We start from the raw sequence: 21714 nt of genomic DNA on the forward strand, positions 1-21714 counted from the left end.
CCCCAGCGGCGCGCAGCATTTGAACCAGTGAGCCGGGCTCCATGGGCAGCTGGACGGCCACCATGCGCATGGCTGTTCCCCCCCCTGGTGGCTTATCCCAGAACTGCACCCTGGAACCCATCAGCCCTGCAGCTCTGAGGGCCTGGATGGGGCTCTATCCTGGCGCTCAAGAGGTGGAACTTGGTGGGGTGGGGTTACTGGGGAGAGAAGACAGACGTCTTCTGCCCTAGCATTTTCCAATGGAGGCATCCTGCCTGCATTGGAGTTTAGCGCCCAACGCGGTCACCCTGGGCCAGCAACCTGGAAGCTGAGGGATTCGTGCTTCCCAGAGCAGAGGAGAGCAGGGCCATGTGAATGAGGCCATGCCGGCAGCCGGCCCACCCGTCACGGACCCCCGAGTGCCAACCCCGAGGTGGGAAGCTTAGGGCACCTCCAGATAACAACTCCCCATTTCCCTCCTGTTCCTGCCACATGCCCCACAGATAAACACATGGACCAGGACGCAGGCTGTGGAGGGCTTTATTTCTTAGCCCCAGAGAGTCACGGGGTCTCCGCACCAGCCTCCCCCCTAGCAGGCAGCCGAGAGTCCTAGTACCCTGGCCACTGAGTGTGCCGGGGGCTTTTCCACGTGTTCAGGCCCAGAAGGTTGTTGGAACTGAGGGCCGCACGCGTGGAGTGGCCCCGCCATGTAGCCTGGAGTCTCTGCGCAGCTGTCCGCTGCTGCATCAGCTGCCGGCGGACACGGAAGCCCTTCCAGGTGGCCTGGATGCGGGTGGCTGCAGCTTCCCGGTTGGGGGGCTGTTTGGGGCTGCAGTCCCTGCCGCGCTGGCCCAGGCCGTGCACCACCCGCGTGGGGGCTGCCTGACCACACATGTGGCAGGTCCGAGGGCTGGAGCCCACGAGCATCACCACGCTGGGAGTACTTCCCAGTCCGGAGGTCAGCGACTGGCAGAGGTGACAAATGTTCGGCTGGCACGACTGGAAACAGCGGTGCTCAGACATCCGGGGACTCACGCTGGTGGCCTCAGGCCACGGGGCCGGGGACAGGGCGTAAGGAGTGCGGCTCTGCCGGCAGGAGAAGCCACGCCAGGCAGCCTGGATGACCACTGCAGCCCTGGTGAGCCGGGCCAGGTCCCGCCGCACGCAGTAGCCCCGCCAGGCGGCCTGGATGACCATGGCCCACTGGTGCCACACCTTGATGGTCTTCCGCACCAGGTAGCCTCGGGCACCGGCCTGCAGCATGATCACCGCCTGAATGACGAGCTTTTCCATCGCCTGCATCGATGCCAGCTCCCTGGAGCTTCTAGGGTTCGCTGCCGCTGCACTGCCCATGGCCCACGGCCCCAAGCCCTGTGCTCGCTCCCACGCGCCACGGGGTGGTAGAGCCACTCTATTGGCGCCGGCGGAGTTCCACGCTGAGCCACCGGCCACACTGGGGTCCTCGGCACCCTGGAGTACAGGGGGAGTCAGGTACTTTCCAGGGGCCCCTGTGGGGCCATGGGCACACCCAGACCCAAGGGGTGAGGACACGAAGCCCTGATGCACCCGCCAAGCTGTCGAGGACGGTGTTGAGCAAGCGGTGGCAGGTGGGACTGTGGGTACCAGGGCCTCCTGGTGACTGAAGCGACAGGACTTCTTGAGACAAGAGCTACGGCACTTGCCTGTAGTTGTCACAGTGGCCTCGGACCGATTTGGAGGCACACGTGGGGTCCTGGGGATGGCCTCAGGACCCCAGGAGAGGCTTAATGTTGCCGGTCCAGCCCTAGATCCTAGTGGTAAGTCGGGTGCCACATGACTACAATGGGTCAGTCCCTGGCATCCCAAAATCCCAGACGAGTCTGCTACCTCATGGGAACGGTTATAGGGTTCAACTTGAGCCACAGGTGTATGCTGGAGGCTGGAGTGGGCCCGCGGGGCCCTGGGGGACATGGACACCTGCTGGAGGACTGAGTGGGCCTTGGGTATCACAGGGGCCACACACACCTTCTGAAAGTGGACTTTGGGGGCCATGGGGACCACAGGCACCTGCGGAAGGGCTGATGGGGCCTTGGGTGCCACTGGTGTCTGCTGGAGGGCTCGGTGGACTTTGGGTGTCATGGCAGCCATGGGCACCTGCTGAAGGGCTGATGGGGCCTCAGGGGCCACGGGGAGCACGGGCACCTGCTGGAGGGCTCGATGGGCCTTGGGCGTCATGGCAGCCACGGGCACTTGCTGGAAAGCTGAGGGCGCCTTGGGGACCACTGGTGTCTGCTGGAGGGCTGATGGGGCCTCAGGGGCCACAGGGGACACTGGTGACTGTTGGAGAGCTGGATCGACCTTGGATGTCATGGGGGCCACAGGCACCTGCTGAAGGGCTGAAGGGACCTTGGGGGCCATGGGAGCCACTGGTGTCTGCTGGAGGGCTGGGTGGACCTTGGGGGCCACAGGGACCACAGGCACCTGCTGGAGGGCTGAAAGGACCTTGGGTGCTACAGGAGCCACTGGTGTCTGCTGGAGGCATGGATGGACCTTGGGAGTCACTGGGGCCACAGGCACCTGCTGAAGGGATGAAGGGACCTTAGGTGCCATGGGGGCCACTGGTGTCTGCTGGAGGGTTGGGTGGACCTTGGGGGCCACTGGGGCCACAGGTATCTGCTGGAGGGCTGAAGGGGCCTTGGGTGCTACAGGGGCCACTGGTGTCTGCTGGAAGGTTGGGTGGACCTTGGGTGCCACCAGGGCCACAGGCACCTTCTGGGGGGCTGGGGGGGTCCTGGGAGACACAGGGGCCTGCTGGAGGGCTGAGTGGGTTTTGGATGTCATGGGGGCCACAAATGCCTGCTGGAGGGCTGACGGGGCCTTAGGTACCACAGGGGACATTAGTGCCTGCTGGAGGCCTTGGTGGATCTTAGGTGTCACAGGACACACGGGTGCCTGCTGAAGGGCCCTAGACCCCTGCCTATAGACTGAGGGGCTTAAGGGGACCACAGGGGCAGTGTGGGTCATCTGATGTGCTGTGGGGGCCTGGGGGGCCATGGACACCTGCTGATGGAATGGAGTGCTCAGGGATGCTACAGGGGCCTCAGACATCTGCTCATGGCTCTGGGGTGCCTCAGGTGCCATGGACACCTGCTGAGGGAACGAGGGGCTCCAGGGTGCCACGGGGTCCATGGACACCTGCTGAGGGAATAAGGGGTTCTGGGGTTCCACGGGGGCCACTGGCACCTGCTGAGGAAATAAGGGGTTCTGGGGTTCCATGGGGGCCACAGGCACCTGCTGAGGGAATGAGGAGTTCTGGGGTTCCACGGGGGCCATGAACACCTGCTGAGGGAATGAAGGGCTCTGGGGCTCCATGGGGGCCATTGGCACCTGCTGAGGGAATGAGGGGTTCTGGGGTTCCACGGGGGCCACTGGCACCTGCTGAGGGAATGAGGCGTTCTGGGGTTCCACGGGAGCCACGGGGGCCACGGGCACCTGCTGAGGGAATGAGGTGTTCTGGGGTTCCACGGGAGTCACGGGGGCCATGGGCACCTGCTGAGGGAATGAGGGGCTCTGGGGTTCCATGGGGGCCACGGGCACCTGCTGAGGGAATGAGGGGCTCTGGAGTGCCACAGGGGCCACGGGGAACTGCCTATAGGCTGAGGGACTCTGGGATGCCACAGGGGCAGTGTGGGTTATCTGCTGTGCTGCAGGGCTTTGGGGGGCCATGGGGGCCCTGGTGCCCTTGACAGATTCCCTCAGCACAGAGTGGGGTGCAGAGGCTCCCCATGTGGTGGCTGGCCTCTGCTGCGGAGGCGGGGTTGTGCTCCCAGTTTGGACGGGGCACTTGGACACATGGGGAGAACAGGGAGGAAGGTGGGCCGGGCCAGTGCCCTTGAGCTGGGCCTGTATGGCGTCAGCCTCCTGCAGCCAGGGCATCTGACCTTGCAGAAGGCTGGGGTCGTCGGCCAGGGAACTGGTGCTGTACCGCGCGTTGGCCGCCAGGGGGCTGGGGTGGACCCAAGGGGTGGCCTCGCAGACTGCGGGCTGGGGGGACCCCAAGCTGGAACTGAACATCTGAGACCCCCGGGTTTCCAGCGTCTCCCCAGCACCTGGGATCAGCTGCTCAGCTGCCTGGAGCACTGAGGTGGCCAAGAGCGGGAGTAGGCCAGGGGCACTGGGTGCCTGGATGGGGGCTGCAGCCCCCTTCCTCCCTGTGGGCCCTTGGAAAGGGCGAGGAGAGAGGCCAATGATCAGGCTTTGGGGCAGACTCGGGGCTTTGGGGCCTGGGGTCCGACCCCCACCGGGTTCTTCCAGGCAGGCCTGCAGCTCAGGCGGAGGACAGGGGGGCCTGCTCAAAGGTGTCTTCTGACCGATGCTTCTGATCAGGGACCCCAACAGCAGGCCCCCAGGCCCTGGCTCCAGAGTGGAGGGGGGTGGATGCCCTGCAGGGTGCAGGGTGGGTGGGGATGTCTGGCGGGGGGACTCTGGGCTTAGTGGAGCAAAGCAGGGCCCTGGGTGTGCAGGGGGGTAGGTGTTGGGGCTGATGGTCAGCCTGTGGGACAGTAACCCCCAGGTGAAACTGGGCTGGGATCTGGGCGGAGGCTTCTCTTTGGCAACCTGGGAGACGCAGGTTCTGGGTGGCCGCGCACAGCAGGGAGCCCCCGGGCTCTGGCTCCGGCTCCGGCTCCCCTGCAGGGACGCGGGTCCCTGAACCACAGACTGGAGCAGGCCAGCTGCCACCAGACCCTGGGTGTCACTGACCACCCCAGAGCCACGGAAGCAGAGCCTGGGGGAGCCCCCGGCCCTTGCGCCCTGCTGAGCCCCTTCCCAGCCAGCAGGAGCTGATGGTGTACACGGGCACGGGGCCGACATGGAATTGCCCCGTGGGTCCCTGGGCCTGCTGAAGTCAAACCTGGGACTCTGGAGGGGGTTGGGATTCTGGCTGGCAGCTGCAGGGCTGCTCAGACCCCGGGCCCGGCTTCTTGTGCACCGTGGGTATGGGTGGCTGTAGGTGATCTGCACGACAAAGGGGCAGCAGGCACGGGCCTCCGGGGTGTCCTGGGGCTGACTGCAGCGGTCATCCTGACCACTGGCTGCCAGTGGTGTGGGGGCCGGGGCCCTCGCAGGTGCTGGGCTCTTGGGTGTTTCGGCTGAATGGGGGGCTGCAGTGATGGTCTCCAGCGACTGGACTGGGACTGGGGCCACCTCACCCATCACAGATGCCTGATTCTGATCAGGGGTCACCTCTTGGGCCCAAGGTGGGTAACTCTGCCTGGGGGCCCCCTCATCAGATAGGTGGCCTGGGCTGGGACGCACCTGACAGGTCACAGGTAGACATTCTGGGCCTAGGGCCACACCAGTGGTGTTGCTCAGTGGGCAGCGCTGCCTGCCTGGTGAGCCCGCTTTAGAGGCCTGGGAGATCTGTATTTTGGGGAAGTTCCCCCCACCATCCTGGGCTGGCTGGCCTGGATTCAGGGCCACCTTGGTGCATGTGATGGGCTCCAACAGGATCGGAGTTGCCGTGGGGCTCTGAGGCCTATCAAAGAGGCCACCCCCCTTCAGGCTCCCCAGATCATGAAAGCATGACTTCCCCGCGCCGGGCCCCAGTTGCGGGATGGTGGGGGCCACGTGGACACTGTCCAGGGAACAGCTTCTCTTCAGGGGCACCTGGTCCCAGCCGAGTGAATTTGGGTCCAAGGCCTCGCCCAGGCCGCGGCGGTTGTGCGGGCGCCAGTGCAGTTTAAAGGTCACTCGGCTGGACGCGGGAGTGCGAGCCAGTGCGGGAATCAGCTCGGAAACATTGCAGATGGTGGGGGACTCCCTGGGCCCGCCGGCCTCCTTCTCAGCCTTGTTCAGGCTGCCCTCCTGAGCCTTGCTGGCCACCATCAGGTTGTCCATGGACCTGGCGGACAGGCTGAACGAGCTTGCGCTGGGCTGCAAGCTCTGAGACGAGCCCAAGAACAGCGTGCGGGTCAGCAGGTCCTCAGCACTGGAGCTTGCACAGGCCACCAGGTCGCTGAGGAGGTGGTTGGCCTGGCACTCCGGGGAACCCTCGGCCACCAGTCCCAGCTGAGGACAGCCCAGGGGCTCCAGAACACGAGGAGTGGGGCCGGCGGGAGGAGCTAAAGCAGGGGGCGGGGCCACGGTGGGGGGCGGGGGCAAGGAGATGGGCGGGGCTACTTGCAACGGACTGGGCTCCACCAGGGTGCCAAGGACCCTGCGGTGGCAGGGAGTCAGGGGGCTGGGCATCAGACTGAGGCACCTGTCTCCAGTCTTGGGCCGCGCCGGGGCGAGGGGTACCCTGCTGTACTTGGTGGCCTGCCGCGTGCTTGGGGTTACCCTGCTGGCCTCCCTGCAGCCCTCCCTCCCCGGCTTAGCACTAGTGGCCCTGGGCCTCTGCACGGTCCCGGAAAGACCCCTAGCTGGGTGCTGCTTGGATACGAAGCACCGGCACGCGCCAGGGTCCATCTGTCTGGCCCCCGACAACTGACACCTGCACACAGGACCCCCGAAGGTGACGGTTTTGGGACGCATGTCCCTCCCACAGCCCCTGGCGGTTCTGGAAGCCTTATCCACAGCCCCCCGGCCCACCCCCGACGTCCCCCAAGGCTTCGGGGCACCCCTGCCCATGACGGGAGTCTTGTGGGAGGTCTGGGAGGGTGCATGTGGCAGAGAGGGCTGGCCAGTGCTGGAGCCCACGCCGTTGGCATGAAGAGGCTGCCACAAGCTGGCAGGGGGAGCGGAGGGGGATCCCGCAGGCCGCTCGGGCCCCAAACCCTCCGCCCAGGGGGTGAGATGGAACGGCAGCTCCATGGCTCCCAGCAATGGCCAGACAGTCTCCTGCTGGCCCCTGAGGCTTTGGGGTGAGTTGAAGTAAGGCCCCAAGGTGAGCAGCGCTCTCCTGAGGAAAGAGGGCCCCCCAGAGACCACCAGTGAGCAGGGTGAGCCCACCATGAGAAGCCCATCCCCCATCTCTGCCAGAAACCCCACCGGCCAGGCCGGGACGCATCCCCCCCAGGCCTCAGGCCAGGGCCCCCTGACCTTGCTTTGCTGGGGTCTCCCGGGACCCAGAGTGGGTCCCCAGCTGCCCGGCAAGCCCCTGAAGTCCATCTCCACTGGGGCCCTCGGCGCTGTGCCTCTGCTTGCCGGCTTCAGATTGGCCTTGGGGAGGACCAGGCCGGTCCTCAGCAGAGCCTGGCTGAGGACGGCGCCCAGCTCGCCCTGGCACAGGGCCTGGCCCAGCGCCGCCCGCTCCTCCTCCGTCAGCGCTTTGCTAAGCACGTCCGCCAGCTGGCCCTGCACGGTCTTGGTCAGCTCCGTCCGCAGCTCGCCCCGCGACAGTGCCCGGGACAGAGCAGTGCCCAGCTCAGTCCATGACAGCGCCCTCAGCAGCGCCAGGCCCACCATGCCCTGCGGCAGCGCCCTGCCCACGCTGGTGGCCAGCACCTCCTTGGAGAGTGCCTGGCCAAGGGCCGTCCGCGTGTCCCCCTGCGGCAGGCCCTTGGCCAGCAGTGCGCGCAGGTCCTCCTGGGAGGCCAGCATGCTGGCCAGCTCCGAGCACAGCGCCGCCACCTGCGAGGCGGCCAGCTCCTCCTGACTCTGTGTGGCTGACGTCGGCGGGCCACGGGCCACCTGGCTGTCACCTGAGTCCACACTGGAGGCTGGATGTCCTGCAGGCCGTAGCGGGGAGGTCTTGAGGCTGGTCAGCAGCGGAGGGGACTGGGTCTTGCTGTTGAGCTTGGAGGTGGCCTGGGGGGCCATGAACTGGACTCTGCCGGAGTCCGCGGGCAGCTGGGTCTGTGATGGTGCCTTGTTGGGTGCGGCTGGCGGGCGCCCCTGTGAGGGAGTCTTTGCTTGGGACAGGTGTGTGCTCGGTGGGGAATGCGCCAGCGCCTGTGAATTGGGGCGCTGTGACAGGACCTTGCTGAGCTGAGTGAGGGGGTGGGTCCCTGCTCTCGGCTGCAGGAACGGGGTCACCGGTGTCGGATGCAGGACCACCTGGGACTGGAGCTTCCCATTGCCAGGGTGCTCTCTGGCCCCCCAGGGCATGCCCTGAGCCATGGGCCCGGTTGTCCTCTCAGCCTTGCCCTGCTTGGAAGGCAAAGCTCTGGTCTTGTCCATTTCCAAAGGTCCCCCAGCGGGCACCGACGGCTTGGCTTTCCCCGCTGCCGGCTGGGGTGGCGCGAACCTGACCGGCCCATCGGGCAGGGTGGGCTGCGACGGGACCTTCAGTAGCCCGGTCACATGCCTGGCGTTCACGGCCGTGGTCTTCATCCTGGTGATGGTCAGTGACAAGTGCGATGAGGCAGTGGCGGGCACTCCGGGGGGCGGCGGGGGTGCGGCCTTGGCGTGGCCAGCAGCACCAGCTGGCACGGGGGGCGCGGGGGGCGTGCACAGCGTGCGGAGGACGGCAGCCACGGAGCGCAGGTGGGCGGGGGTCTTGGTGATCATGGCGGCCAGGCGCGTCTGAGGGGCGGTCTTGGGCAGAGACGGTGCCTGCTGCGCATGGGACGGCGTCCTGCTGATGGTGACTGTGCGGCAGGTGTGCAGGGATGCCTTGGCGACGGCGGAGGGGGGCTGGAGCAGGGATCGGGCCCTCCCCATGCCGGGCGTCGGGCACGTCGGGGGCGGAGTCTTGGCGGGCACTGGGGAGGGACCCTGCGGGGGCCGCAGAGAAGAATGGAGCACCACTGGGGGTGGCCCTTTGGTGGTCACGGTGCGTGTCTGGGCAGGCGCATTGGTCATGGGGGCCATGGGACGCGTCTGCGCGGAGGGCTTGGCCATCTGGGCTGCCGGTTCAGGGGGGCCCGCGGAGACCGGACCCCTGTTCATCAGGACGGCCAGGCAGGACTGTAGCGGGGTCCTGGCAGGTGGTGATGGGCACGTGGGCATGGGGAGCCTGCCCAGGAGAGTGGCAAAGCCGGAGGGCAGTGGCGGCGACTTCGCGGAGGTGCCGGGTGAGGGTGGAGGCGGAAACATCTGCGAGGGCGTCCTGGTGACACTCACTGTGGCCGGCGGGTATGTCTGTGGGGTTGGCCGGGGTACTGTGGCCGCCACTCTGGGCTGCCCCAGGGTCCGGCCTGCCGGTGGCGGGTATGTTGGTGGGTACAGCTGAGGCGGAATCTTGGTGGTGGTCATACCGGGCACAGTCTTAGCCACTTTGGATGTCTGGGGAGGGACCTTCTGGGGCCCTTCACCCGAGTTAACATGGATCTTGACGGCTGCCCGCTGACTGACCGCTGACTGACCAGGCCCAGGGGCTCCCGCCTTGCTGGTCCGATACGATGCTTCATCCACCTTCACCGCCTGGGACCCGATGCTGGAGCTGTGGACCGTCCTGGTCAGCAGGCATGGCTGGAAACTGGCCTCCGGAGCCCCAGGTCCCACAAGTTTGATGGTGACAGTCTGGTGAGGCAGGAAGGTGACGCTGGGGTCCCCGGGCGGTGCAGCGCCCTGGGAGGGGTGGCTGGGGGACAGGATGTCGGCGGAGGGGAACTGGGTCTGCTTGCTGATCTTGGCGGGGAGCCCCTGGGGCTCTGCGTCCTCCACTTGCTGGAAGCGCACCTGTGCAGGTGGGTGGTAGGGGATGTTCTCGTCCTCCACCTTGGCCTTCTTGAGCGGAGCATGGCCCAGGCGCCGCAGCCGTCGCGTACTGAAGCGGCGCCAGGCCTCCTGGATGGCCCTGGCCGCGGTCATCTGCGAGACCAGCTTCTGCCGCAGCTGGTGGCGCCGCCAGCTGGCCTGGATGAGGGTGGCCGCGCGGGACATCATCATGTCCATCTCGTCCACCAGGATGTTCCGGAACGCCTGGCTCTCCACCACAGCCCGCAGTCGGGGCACGCGCGAGGGTGCCGGCGACTCCCTCTGGGGGCATGGACACAGCTTCTCGGCGTTGCCCAGAGGACTGGGGGCCGGCGGGGGCTGCGGGGGCTGTGCTCTGTGGGTGACTGCTGACTCCGTATTGCTGGCTGCATTGTTTGGATCCACAGGCGGCAGAGCAGCAAGGCCTGCGGGGTGTCCTAAAGGTCAGGTGGGTGGGAGCCTGACCTGCACCGCCCCTTGCATGTCCTCTCTGTGCCTGCCGTCTGCCCGGTGGCCTTGGGCACCCATGCCACCCACTGACCACCTATTGATGTCCCAGCTATAGCTCTGGACAGACTGTGGGAACAGCCCAGTCACGGACTCAGGAATCGCGGGCTGGACCACATGAGCAGTAATTGCACCTGGTCCTGTGGACAACAGAGAGTTCACCTGTCGTCCCCATGGCCCCATTTTCAGCCCTAAGGCTGGGAACAGGTGGTGGTGACGTACCAGCCTAGTGATCTGTGAGGGGCGGTGCATGGACAGGAAGATGGATGGGTGGGTTGGATGGATGGATGGATAGATGATGGATAGGTGGATGGGTGGGTGGATGATGGGTGGATGGATGGGTGGGTGGATGCATGGGTGGAAGGATAGGTGAATGGATGATGGATGGATGGATGGGTGGATGTATGATGGTGGATGGATGGATGGGTAGATGGATGGGTGGATGGATAGATGGGTGAATGAATGATAGATGGATGGGTGGGTGGATGATGAATGCATGGGTAGATGGGTGGATGGATCAAAGGGTGGATGGGTGGATGGATGGGTGGGTGGATGGATGGATGGGTGGATGGATTATGGATGATGAATGGATGGGTGGGTGAGTGGATGGATAACGGGTGGGTGGGTGGATGGATGGTTGAGAATGTGGATGTGTGAACGGGTGTGTGGTTGGATGGATACGTGGATGGGCATGTGGGAGGACGGACAGGAGTGGACAGCTGGTGGAGTCACAGGTGACACTGGACAGGCACATGAACAAGGGGCACTCTAGCAACTGTCCCCAAGATCGGTGAATGAAAGGTGAACTGTGGAACGACTGGATTCCCTAGTGAGGCCTGGGACCAGAAAGAGGGCGGGTGCCAGAGGTGACACTGGGTGGATGGGAGAATGGGCAGTGGCTGTGGCCTGCAGGGCTGGGGTGCCCTCAGACAGCCCAGATACCCCACCTGGCACAGACGGCAGGGGCTGCCCCACGCTAGCAGCAGCCCCCTCAGCCGCCAACATACCTTGGAGGGGCATTGGAGGGGCAGGAGGAGGCGTGATCTCAGACGCCAGCTTGCCGGAGGAAGCAGCCTTCAGCCCTTTAGCCCATGCAACACACAGCAAGACTGCCCTGGGCTGACTCTGCTTGGAGTGAGAGGAAAAGGTGTGTCAGCAGCCAAATGCACCTGCAGGCCACCAATTCATGGTGCAGCCACCTTGTTCTTTAAACTAGTAGAGGGCGCGGTGCTCACCAGAAGGCAAGCAAGTGCCTGGCTGGGGAAGCCTGAGGAGGAAGCCCTGAAACCACCCAGTCCTGATGGCGGGTGGCAGCTGGAATGCCAGGGTGGGACTTCCAGCCCCAGCATGGGACGAATCAATGGGCAGAGGGACGGGGCTGGGTGGGGGAGTGGGGTGTCAGGGTAGACACGATCACAGATGACTCAGTGGAGCGAGAGGGAGATGGAGGGGTGGGGAAGGGTAGGTGACTGGCGTGTGGGTGGGCAGTGGGTAGTGGGTGGACGGAGACTGCTCCTCAGGGTTGGGATCTACAGTGGTTATTGCGGGGGGGGGGAGGGGACAGCCACATGGTTCTGTAAGTGGGACAGTGTAAAGGGTGATGGGGAGGGAGGCAGCACTGGTGGCTCCACAAGCCTCAGCTGGGGGCCAGGGTGGAGAGGGCACTTGCTTTGCATGTAGCCAACCTGGGTTCAATTCTCTGGACCCCTGGGCACCTCCAGGAGTGATTCCTGAGTGTGGGGCCAGGAGTAACCTGAGTTTCTCCAGATGTGACCCCAAAACACACACTAAAAGTATCTGGCTTTATGAGCAGCCCGACCCCTTTGAGCCCATTAAAGCCCTTGGGGCAGGTGCCCGGGATGGCCCCCAACAGAGTTGGAGAACTCAGGCTATATGAGACGCCTGACCCCTTGCCAAAGAGCTGAGGTGCTGGCGTACCCCATCTAAAACAGCCTAAAGGGAAGCAGGGTTCAGGGAGACCCCAGCTGGTCCCTGTGTTCCCCCACCCAAGCCCTCCTGCTACCCCACTCACCTGCCCCCGAAGTTGAAGCCAGCAGCCCGAATGGGCAGCCAGGGGGTGCACAGGCTTTATGACCCGACACCAGGTTCCGGCCAATCGCACTGGGCCTGGAGCAGGAGTTCTAGCAGGTAGCCTGGGGGGTGGGGCAGGCCCAGGGCTGTGGGGCTGCTGCCTGGTGGAGACTGAGCCGAGTGGGACACTGGTCCCAGAGCTCCAGCTTTGGCCTGGGATCCACCCAGTGCAGGGACACAAATTGAGTCATTTGGGCTCCTGGGGATGCCACTGAATCCTGTCCCCCTAAAATCACTGCTGGGTGTGGTTGAGGGCAGACTTCCCGGGTCCCTGGATTGGGGGCCTCTGACTATACCCCAATCCTGGAAGGCCAGGCCTGGGCTTGTTCACAGCCACTGATGGGAGGCCATGGCCAGAGCTCTGGGTCTCAGGTATCTAACGGAACCTACCATCCCACCAGGCCAAGCCGGGGAGCTGCGGTGGGGGAGCGCCTGTCCTTGATCTGGAGATGCCGGACCTGGGACAGGCTGAGGAAACAAAGAGGGGCTTGGGGGAGCAGGGGGAGCAGGGGGCGCAGGCTGGAGAGGGACATGAGCTGTCCCGGCCCGGGAGCGGAGAGGGATCATTCCTGGTGAGTGCAGGAAGGTGGCGGCCTGGTGGTGGCGGTCACTGCACGTCCATCAGTCCCTCTGCTCATGGACTCATTTGTCACGTTTGCTTTTTAGGGGGCCCACACCCAGCAGCACTGGGGTCACTTCCGGCTGTTGGGGTCCACGCGGCGCTGGGGATCGAACCCGGCCTTCCTGCACACGGAGCTGCCCACGCCTCTTTCAGCTGGGGGCTTGGATCTAGCCTGCACCCTTGGACTTGCTGACAGATCTAAGCGTTCGTGGGCCAGAGGGGGCTGAGGGTGGGCGTGGAGGCCAGGCAGCGCAGGTCTGGGTGGTAGGAGGCGGGGGAATGTGCTGCCTGGCGTTGTGGGTTCCAGCACCCCACAGAGCCGAGCACGGCTGGGTGTGGCTCCCAAACAAATGAAAGTCTGGTCCACCAGCCTTTCCCAGGTCTTTGAGGTTGTAGGGTGGGAGGGGCCGAGGCTGGGGGTGCCTGGGCTACCCACACTCCAGGCCCCGCGGATCTGTTTCATGGGCCCCTTGGAGCCCTGCAAAGCTCTGAACCCTTCTCTGCTCTGCCGATGAACTCCGGAACTCGGGGGCCACGGTCGGGAGCTCGGGTGGGGTCTCACGAGACGGGCAGCCAGGCCTGCCCACGTACCGCCCGCTCACGGTGAGGCTGGAAAGGGGCGTGGGAATCGCGGGGGGCCGGCAGAAGGCCGGGTTCCCGCACCGCTGGGCTTCTTCGAAGGCTGTGTGACTCCTAGGCAGCGGCTGATGCTGTCGCCCCACCCGCCCACGGGAATTCAAGGCCTGACCCGGCCGAGGCCACGAGCGAGCCACGGAGCGCTCTGCCCCCCCGCGGGCGCGGCGCCTCCCGTCTCTCCGGGCTCCGAAGGCCCGTTTCCGCCCTCGGCTTCCGGGGCTGCCCCCGCTCCCGCCGCCCGCGGGCGCGCCTAGGGGGCGCTCGCTGCGCGCTGGAGGAGCGGGCCCCGCCCCCGGGCAGGGGCGAGGAGGCGGGCGGCGCGGGGTGCGGGACACGCAGGCCCCGCCCACACGCCAGGCCCCGGCGGGGGAAGGAGGAGGCCGAGGCGAGCTGGCGTAAGGAGACTTTACTGAAAACAGAAAACCGGGCGAACCGAGGCGTACAAACAGGAATGTGGATCGTAGCAAAGCCCCATAAAACATAACAGAAGAGCGGGAGGCTGGGGCGTCGGGGACGGAAGAGGGGGCGCGAAGGGCGAGGGAAGGGGGAGGCGCAGAGGGTTTTTTCTTATTTCCTTAAAAAAAAACCAACACAAGAAAACACACGCGCGCACACACAACCAACGTTTGTTCCCGAGTAGAAACATAAATAGGGCTGCATCGGACACTCTGCTCTTCTCTCTTCCAAAAACAAAAACGAAAGGGAAAAGAAAAGGAAACGCCAGGCTAGAGGCTGCGCCCCGCCGAGCCCTCTGCGCGGCGGCAGCTAGTACAAAGGGGCGGCCGGGGCGCGCGGGTGGCAGCGCGCGCAGGGAATCATGCGCTCGCCCCCCGAAGGCAGGGGGTCCAGCTTGTCGAGTCCAAGGAGCCCTCTCAGAGTCCAGGTGCCCCGGGGCGGGTGAGTCCCCGGGGCCGCGCCCTCTCCTGAGTCCGGGGCGCCCACGACTCCCCCCGCCACCCGCGCCCGCCTTCGGGGCAGGGGGGCCGCGCATGCGCCCCGCCGCGGCCTCAGTACGCGGGCACCTGGTGCTGGGGCAGCAGCTGGCAGCCGCTGTTGACGTGGCTGAGGACCTTCTGCTTAAGCTGCGCCACCTGCTCACGCAGCAAGCTCGCCGTGGACGCCAGCTCCGTGTTCTGGCTCTTGAGCGTCTTCACCTTCTCCTCGAGGCGCGAGATGCGCTCCAGCTTGCGCTTGCGGCACTTGGACGCGGCGATGCGGTTGCGCAGCCGCTTGCGCTCCGCCTTGATGCGCTCCTGCGTGTCCATGTCGATGGGCGACAGCGGCGGGCTCTCGCCGAAGCTCGGCACGTCGGGCACCGTCTGCGGCTCATCCTTGAGCGCGGCCAGGCGCGGCGGCCCCAGTGCGCCCGGGGGCGGCGGCGGCGGCGGGAAGGGCACCGGCTCGGCGGCGAAGCCGACCGTCGCGGCGCCCCCGGCGGCCCCGCTGCCGCCCGCGTAGCTGCTCAAGTTCGCGTAGACGGGCGCCTCGGGCGTGGCCGCCGCCGGGGCCAGCTCGCCGGGGGGCGCGGCGCCCGCCGCCGTGCCCGAAGGTCCCCCGGCGGCCGCGGCCGCCGTGGCCGCGCCCGCACCCAGCTGGTTCTGCTTGTGTAGATCCTCCAGGGCCTTGACGAAGCCCTCGGCGAACTCCTGCTCCTCGCTGGCCGCCACCTTGGGGTAGAGGAACTGCGTGCTAGTCGGCGTGGTGGTGACCAGGCCGTTGGACTGGATGATGAGGCGCTCGAGCTCCGGGGACGCGAGCTTGAGCAGTCCGAGGTCCGGCGAGGCCAGCAGGCTGTCGGGGGCCGCAGCGCCTGGGGCGCCGTCGGTGCGCAGGGGGGCTGGGGGCGGAGCGGCCCCAGGCTTTAGCGCCGCGGCCACCTGCTCGCTCAGGCTCAGCGTCAGCGCGTCCTTCTTCATCATGCTGCCGGCCGCCGCCGTCGGGGGCGCCCCGGGGAACAGGCGACCCGGGGACGCGAAACTGCCGCCGCTGCCGCCGCTGCCACTGCCGCCGCCCAGGCCGCTCAGCGCCTCATCACCGTAGAAGGGTGTTTCCATCCTCCGCCTCCCCCGCCGCGCCGGCCCGGGGGGGAGTGGCCCGCGGCCGCCCGGGGGGCCCGCGCCCCCCCCGTCCGCTCGGCCCCTGCGCCCGCCTCGGCCGAGGCCGCTGCGCCCGGCCCTCCGCTGGCGGCGGCTCCTGCGCCGCGCAACCCGCACGCCCCTTTATAGCCTCGGACCGGCGCGATGAGCTCACTGCGCCCGCTCGCCATTGGTCGCGGGTGACGTCGCTCATTTGCATGGGGGCGGGGCCGGGGCGCGGTTACCCCGGTGACGCACGGTAAACGGCACAACAGCGCGCGGCCTTGTGGGTTGACGTCATGGGGGCGGAACCGCGCGCTGGGTCCCCACGCCCCGGGGGCTCCGCCTCCCGCCGAGGCACGTCCTAGGGTGGCGTGATGGGCCCGGCCTGCGGGGGCTCGGCCCCGGTCCCTAAGGCTGCGTGGGGAGGCTCCGGGCCAGCGGGGGCGGCGGCGGAGGCCTCGAGGAGACCGGGCCGTGTGGGTTGACCACGGCCGGCCCCCGCTTCTTCCGCCGCCCTGCCCGCGCCCGCGGGTCGCTTTTGTGCAAACTGCGGGAAGCTCAAGGTCCGGGGTCCCGTACCCGGGTCCCAGCACACGCACACGCACGCCCCGGCCAAGCCCCCACTCGCCCTCACATCCTGGGCCGCGGTTGCCCCGCACCGGCGGTCAGTGCTGGAAGCGCTACTCTTGGCCCGGATGCTCTTCCTGGGTGGGGTCTGCAGCATGGAGCATTATTTTAAGACTGAAGACTGAGGATGGGCGTCGTGGTGTGACCTAAATTGAGATCGTATCCACCCTGTGGAACCCCAGCGTCCATGCCCCTGGGCTGCTTCCTCCTTTTGAAATCTGGTCCCCCCAGTGCATGCTGTGAATCCTTCTAGTGGTGAGGGTGCAGAACTCAGCTGCCCAAGTACCCCAGTGCCCTCCGCACCCCCACCCCCTCCTCCATTTAGCTCTGGGCAGGTTGGGCTGTTGAGGTCAATTATTCCCTGCTCATTACTGTCATGTGGCTGTCAAAAAAAAGACTGACTAGGGAGCAACCACCACACCAGCCTTCCCAGGAGACAGATGAGGTGGGCTGGGGGGCTGGTACACCCTGCTCTAGCCTCTGCACCTCTCCTACCTCCTTCAGCCTTGTCTCCTGGCCTTTGTATGCCCTCAGTCTTCTTTCTGTTTCCTCCAATTTCCTGGGAACCATCCCCAGATGTGAGGTGCCCCCAAGCTTCCAGGCAGACATGAGTGCCTGGCTCTTTGTTGTTCAGTGCCAAAGTCCTGCCCAACCCGGACTCTGAGGCCAAAGGGCCTCACAGGCGATGATGACCTGGCCATGCCCCAGCCCCGGGGTGGGGGTGGCGTCAGATACACAAGTGTAGGTGTTGGCAAATGGTAACAGGTAGGATGAGAGGGTGAGTGGAGGGTCTGCACCTCCCTCCAGAGTTTAGTTAGCGGGGAGGAGGGTCTGTAGACTCTGCCCCACTTGTTTCACCCAGCGATGCTCAGGGGTTACTCCTAGTGGTGCTCAGGGGCCATATGGGAATGCCGGGGATTGAATTCAGGTGGCCGCGTGCAAGGCCAGTGCCCTCCCCGCTGTCCTATCACTCTGTCACCTTTCCTGAAGGCCTTGAAAAAATGGCAAATGTCGTCTGCCATCATTCTCCCTTTGGTCTGATCAAGCTCAACTTCTGGGGGTGTTCAAGGACCTTTTGTGGGGCTCCAGCCCTTAGAGCCATCTTCCAGGCTCCCTAACTGCAATTTTAGCTCTCAGAGACCCTATTCAGCCAAGTGGCCAACTCCTACTCATCCTTCAAAACCCACTGGTTAAGATCCCTCCTATAGGTTCCCTGAAGGACTACTCAGAACCTCCAGAACAGGCTGGGCGGTCCCGGGTGGACTCTCTTGGCAGCAGCCTGTGATGTGCTCACACTCTTCCCTCTGACCCAAAGCCCCGGACGCCAGCAAAGCCGGGTGGTGTTTTGGCCAAGGGCAGTGGGAGTGACAGATGGGACAGGAAAGAGGCGGCAGTGGGTCGGGCCTGGGACTCGGCATTTGGCCGATTTTCCCCGCTGGCCAGACGTCACTGGCCCAGAGAGGACATGAGCACAATAATTAAAACAAACAAACAGGGCGCGCCCTCTGGCTCGACCACACTCCAGGTCCCCACCCTGCAGAGCAGGTCTGGCTTCGCCCCTCTAAGCCGTCACTGCAGGGGGGGTCTCGGGGGCTGCGCTGTGCACCTTTCCTTTGAATGGCTAGAAACTCCAGTGGCCTTGATGAGACTGAAAACGAAAAAGAAGCAAAAGGGAAGGAAAGGGGGAATGGGCCAGAGGGGCGGGCGCAAGTTCTCCCAGTGCACGCCCACCCCTGCCCCAGCGCGGCCCCTACCAGAACCAGACACCCGTTAAAAATGGAGCAGGACGCTGAAAATGGGGCGACAGGGACCCCCGGGTGAGAGTAGATGGGCGGCCCCGACCCTTCCCGCAGGACTGCAGACCGCGCGGGTTTGAGCCGAAGGTGTCCCGGGGCTGGCGACTCGCGCGGGGTGGGGTGGGGGTGGCCGCGGGGGCCGGTTCCACCCACTCCCGCCCCGGCAGGGCGCCAAGGGGCGGCCGGGGGAGGGGCGCTGGCTAGGGCCGGGGGCGCGTCTGGGCAGGCGCATTCCAGAGGATCAGGTTACGGGGCAGGCGGCGGCCCCTTCCCTCTCCTGCCCTCCCGCGCCGCTTCCGCCAGGCCGCTCCGCCGCGCCTCGCCCCTGCAGGTGTCTGGGGCTGCTGCGCACCTTCCCCAGACCCGCAGTGGCGCTGGAACCTGAGGGACACCTCAAAAGGTCCCGGCCAGGCTCCCGTGACCCGGAAGAGCCGCTGGCCTGGGCTGTGTTTGTTGATTGACTGACAGACCGCCTACACACACCCCATCCCCTCCCCAGCTTCATCCTGCCCCAGCCACCTCTTCTGCATGCATTTGCTGCGTGCCCCAGTCCAGGCTGGGCCCCAGCCGCTTTGACGTTCCCCCCCACCCACCCTTTTGAAGCTCAGAGGTAATGTCTGCCAGACTGTCGCCGCCAGGGCCGAGGTCTCCCTGTGGAAAGCCGGCGGGCTGGCTCAGGCATGGTGAGGCCCAGGCAGCCAGGACCACCGTCTCTAGCTCAAGGAAAGCTGGGGAGCCCTACCACGGAACGGAAAAATAGAAGAACCCCCCCAGGAAAGGGGAATGAGGAGTGCTAGAAAGATGGGGCAGGAATAAGGGATGCACATTGCATGCAGCCAACATGGGTTTGGACCCAGAACCGCACAGGGTGTCCTGTGTGCTGCCAGGAGAAATCCCTGAAGACAGCGGGGTGTGGCCCCCAAACCAAGGGAAAAACAAGATGGAATGAGTAAAACCCCAGACACTCCTCGCTTGGGACACCGCCAGGCCTGGACCCTGAGGGAACCCAGCGCCCAGGCAGAGCTGGGAGTAGGAAAAGCAAGAGGGGCACACCAGGTGGTGCTCACTCCTGGGCTGGGTGCTGACTTATCCCCTCCCGTGTGGGTACTGAACTTAGTCCTGTCCGGCGTGGGTGCTGACTTGGGCTCTCTCCGTTGAATCGGAGCATGGGATCTTCAGCCAGGGATGAGCCCTACCTGGTGGGGGCGGCGGAGGGGGGCTGTGGGTGCCTGTACCCTCCAAGGCCTGGTGCTGGCCCGCCCACTTCCCCGGATGGCTTCGAGGCCGGGCCCCCAGGACAGCTCAGGGCCATGCAGTTCCGTAGTAGGTCCAACTTCTGTGCCGGGCTGTTGGGACTGTCCCCACCCACAGCTCTCAGGTCCCCTGACTGTCAGGCTCGGTCGGGACCCTGAGGTGGGGGCAGGGGCGAGTGTGGGGATTAAGGCGTGAAGGAGCTGGGGCGGGGGTGTGTGAAACAATGAGCTCAGGAGAGAATCTGGGCGATTCACGGTGCAAGCAGGTGGGTTCCAGGTGCCAGCAGGGAGGGTCTGGGTCACCACATCTCCCCGGATGTGGGAAGATCCGGGGACTATGGGTGCCAAAGTGCTGGCTAGTTAGCAGGGGGCCCCAAGGAGGAAGCAGGTTTGGGGGCCGCCCCCTCTCGCTGGCACAGAAGCCAGCCCTGCTGCCTAGGGGCTGTGGGGGCGGGGACCCCCTCTCAGAGCCGGAGCTGCTCCGCCAGCTTCCTCGCCTGCCGGCCGCACTCCCTCCCCGCTGACCCCGCTGCCGCCTCCCCGGAGGAAGTGGAGAGGATGCGGGGGAAGGGCCCCCCACTCTCACTTCCCCTGGGGCAGGGCGGGGCCTGCAGGTCCCCTCCCCCGCCCCGGGAATGGGGTGGGGGCAGGGAGGGCCCAGAGGGGGGCTGGGCGCGGGGTTCAGTCGATGCCCTCGGGCTGCAGATAGAGCAAAGAGCCCGGGCCTGGACAGAACCGATTGCGGGGACGGTGGAACCGGCCTTGGGCCCCACGTGCTTCCCTTCGCACTCCAGGCCGGGCCTCGCTGGCGCGCTCCGGACACGCCCGGTCGGCGGGTCAGGGACGGGGCGGCCGGTGCGGTCACTCGGGCTGGAGCGGGGGCGCAGGCCGGGCCTCGAGGCTGGCGGGTGGGCACACGGGGGCCGTCGAAGCCCCCCTGCGCGCTGCGGCGGCGTCGGGGTTAAGCGCGCGCGGGGCCGATGGCGTCAGCGGGACGTCAGGCCCGGCAGGGACGCGGCGGGGCCGGCCTCCGGGGCCAGGAGGGCTGTGTGGCCCCCGCGGCCCAGAGGGTCGTCTGGCTGCGTGCAGTCCAACCCCCAGCAAGTTTTGGGCGCCCGACATGTGTCCTGGGAGGCGCGGCGCCACGACTGCGTGGGCCTCAGTTTCCCCCGCAGCACTCGGAGGTGGAGCTGCTGCGCTCTCCGCGGCCCGGGGAATTTGGTGCTGGAGGGATGGGGCTGAGGAGTGGGGGTGGGGCTGGAACCCCGGCAGGCTGTGGGGAGCCCTCTATACCCCTCCCCCATGCTAATTAAATACAGATCTGAGAGGAACTGAGGGGGCCTGCCTTGGTTAACCCTTTCCTCGCCCACCTTGGTGGGCAGCCGGAGTCCACTGACTTGCCTCTGGGTTTAGGATGTCTGATGATGGTGTAGGGGGACCACAAAGGGTTTACGAAGAAGGCCGCAGGGCCCTCTGACCCAGCCAAGGGGGTCCTGGTTTTCCCCCTCTGACCCCAGAGAGGTGAGGGAGTCCTGGAGGGACATGGGGGTGCCAGTGGACACTGGCCCTGGGTTCTCTGGGGGTCGTGGACATGGCTCGGACAGCGTCTCAGGGCCTGGGCCTTCTCTGCTCCCTCACAGTGCCCCTGTCCAGCAGGGTAAACCGAGGCTCTGCACAGGGCCCAAGGTCTTGGCCAGAGAGTTCTGACAGTGCAGAGTTCAGGGGTAAAGGCAGCAGAGGGTTTGGGACCCCTTTGGGAAAGGGGATGTGGCCCCCAAACATGCTTAAGGAACAGAATGGTGGTTCTGTTAGGAGCTAGACCATGTGCCAAGGCCCTGGGGCAGCATGGTGGGGGATAAAGGGACAGTGGAGGAAGATGTCTTGATTAGGGAGGGGCAGCTCAGAACCACAGTGCTGCAGGCCCTACCTGGCCCAGGAGGCCCTCTCTGCCTCAGTTTCCCCCTTACCCATGTTTCCCAGCAGGCAAGATCCCATCATCTACCTGATCCCCAACTGAGCCCCGGCTCTGCTGGAGCACTGCAGGGACAGGGGCTGGCACAGGAAATGGGCCTGAGGGGGCCCTGGGGAAAGTGGGCATCAGCAGAGTAAAAATAGCTGACCTGTGCTCAGGGCCAGGAGGCGGCCGCGGCAGTGACGGGGCTGTGGTGACGAGGTGCCCGCGAAGCATCCGGCAGGGCCAAGTTGCCATGGCAACGCTGACTCAGGCTGAGGCAGGTAGAGGCATCTGGTACCCGGCAGCCATCCTTGTCCTCAAGGCAGGCTCCGCCCTGTGGTCCACCCTGTGATGTCGTGGTGGGCGGCTGGTCTGGGCCCCCTCCCCTCCCCTGTGGGCAGGACCTCCCAGTCTGCGCCTCTGTCCTGAGCCCTCTGCCTTCATGGGGAACCTACTGGTGGGGAGTGTGGGCTCCAGGGGCTGTGCTCATGGATGGCTCTGGGGGCCCTGTGACGTGTCTTCCCCAAACTGTCCCTCCAGCCCTGTCCACACCGCCTGCTCCTGCAGCTGTTGCTGCCCCGTTCATTCATCAGGCCCAAGGGGGGAGTCG

The 21714-nt window shown here is 65.8% G+C and overlaps 2 protein-coding genes across 2 annotated transcripts; both read right to left on the bottom strand.

Moving 5' to 3' along the window:
* Positions 1 to 555: 555 nt before the first annotated feature.
* On the bottom strand, positions 556 to 10222 carry IQCN (IQ motif containing N). Its single transcript, XM_055124602.1, has 3 exons — positions 10210 to 10222; positions 7000 to 9977; positions 556 to 1449 (listed from the first exon to the last, which is right to left on the bottom strand). Exons 1-3 carry the CDS (start codon positions 10220 to 10222, stop codon positions 589 to 591), a joined length of 3852 nt encoding a protein of 1283 aa, XP_054980577.1. The 3' UTR covers positions 556 to 588.
* A 3565-nt stretch (positions 10223 to 13787) lies between these two features.
* JUND (JunD proto-oncogene, AP-1 transcription factor subunit) lies at positions 13788 to 15594 on the bottom strand. The gene has a single exon (XM_055126346.1). It carries the CDS (start codon positions 15448 to 15450, stop codon positions 14404 to 14406), a length of 1047 nt encoding a protein of 348 aa, XP_054982321.1. The 5' UTR covers positions 15451 to 15594; the 3' UTR covers positions 13788 to 14403.
* Between the last annotated feature and the right edge of the window lie 6120 nt (positions 15595 to 21714).

The sequence above is a fragment of the Sorex araneus genome, chromosome 2 (genome assembly GCF_027595985.1).
Source record: "Sorex araneus isolate mSorAra2 chromosome 2, mSorAra2.pri, whole genome shotgun sequence".
Classification (NCBI taxonomy): domain Eukaryota; kingdom Metazoa; phylum Chordata; class Mammalia; order Eulipotyphla; family Soricidae; genus Sorex; species Sorex araneus.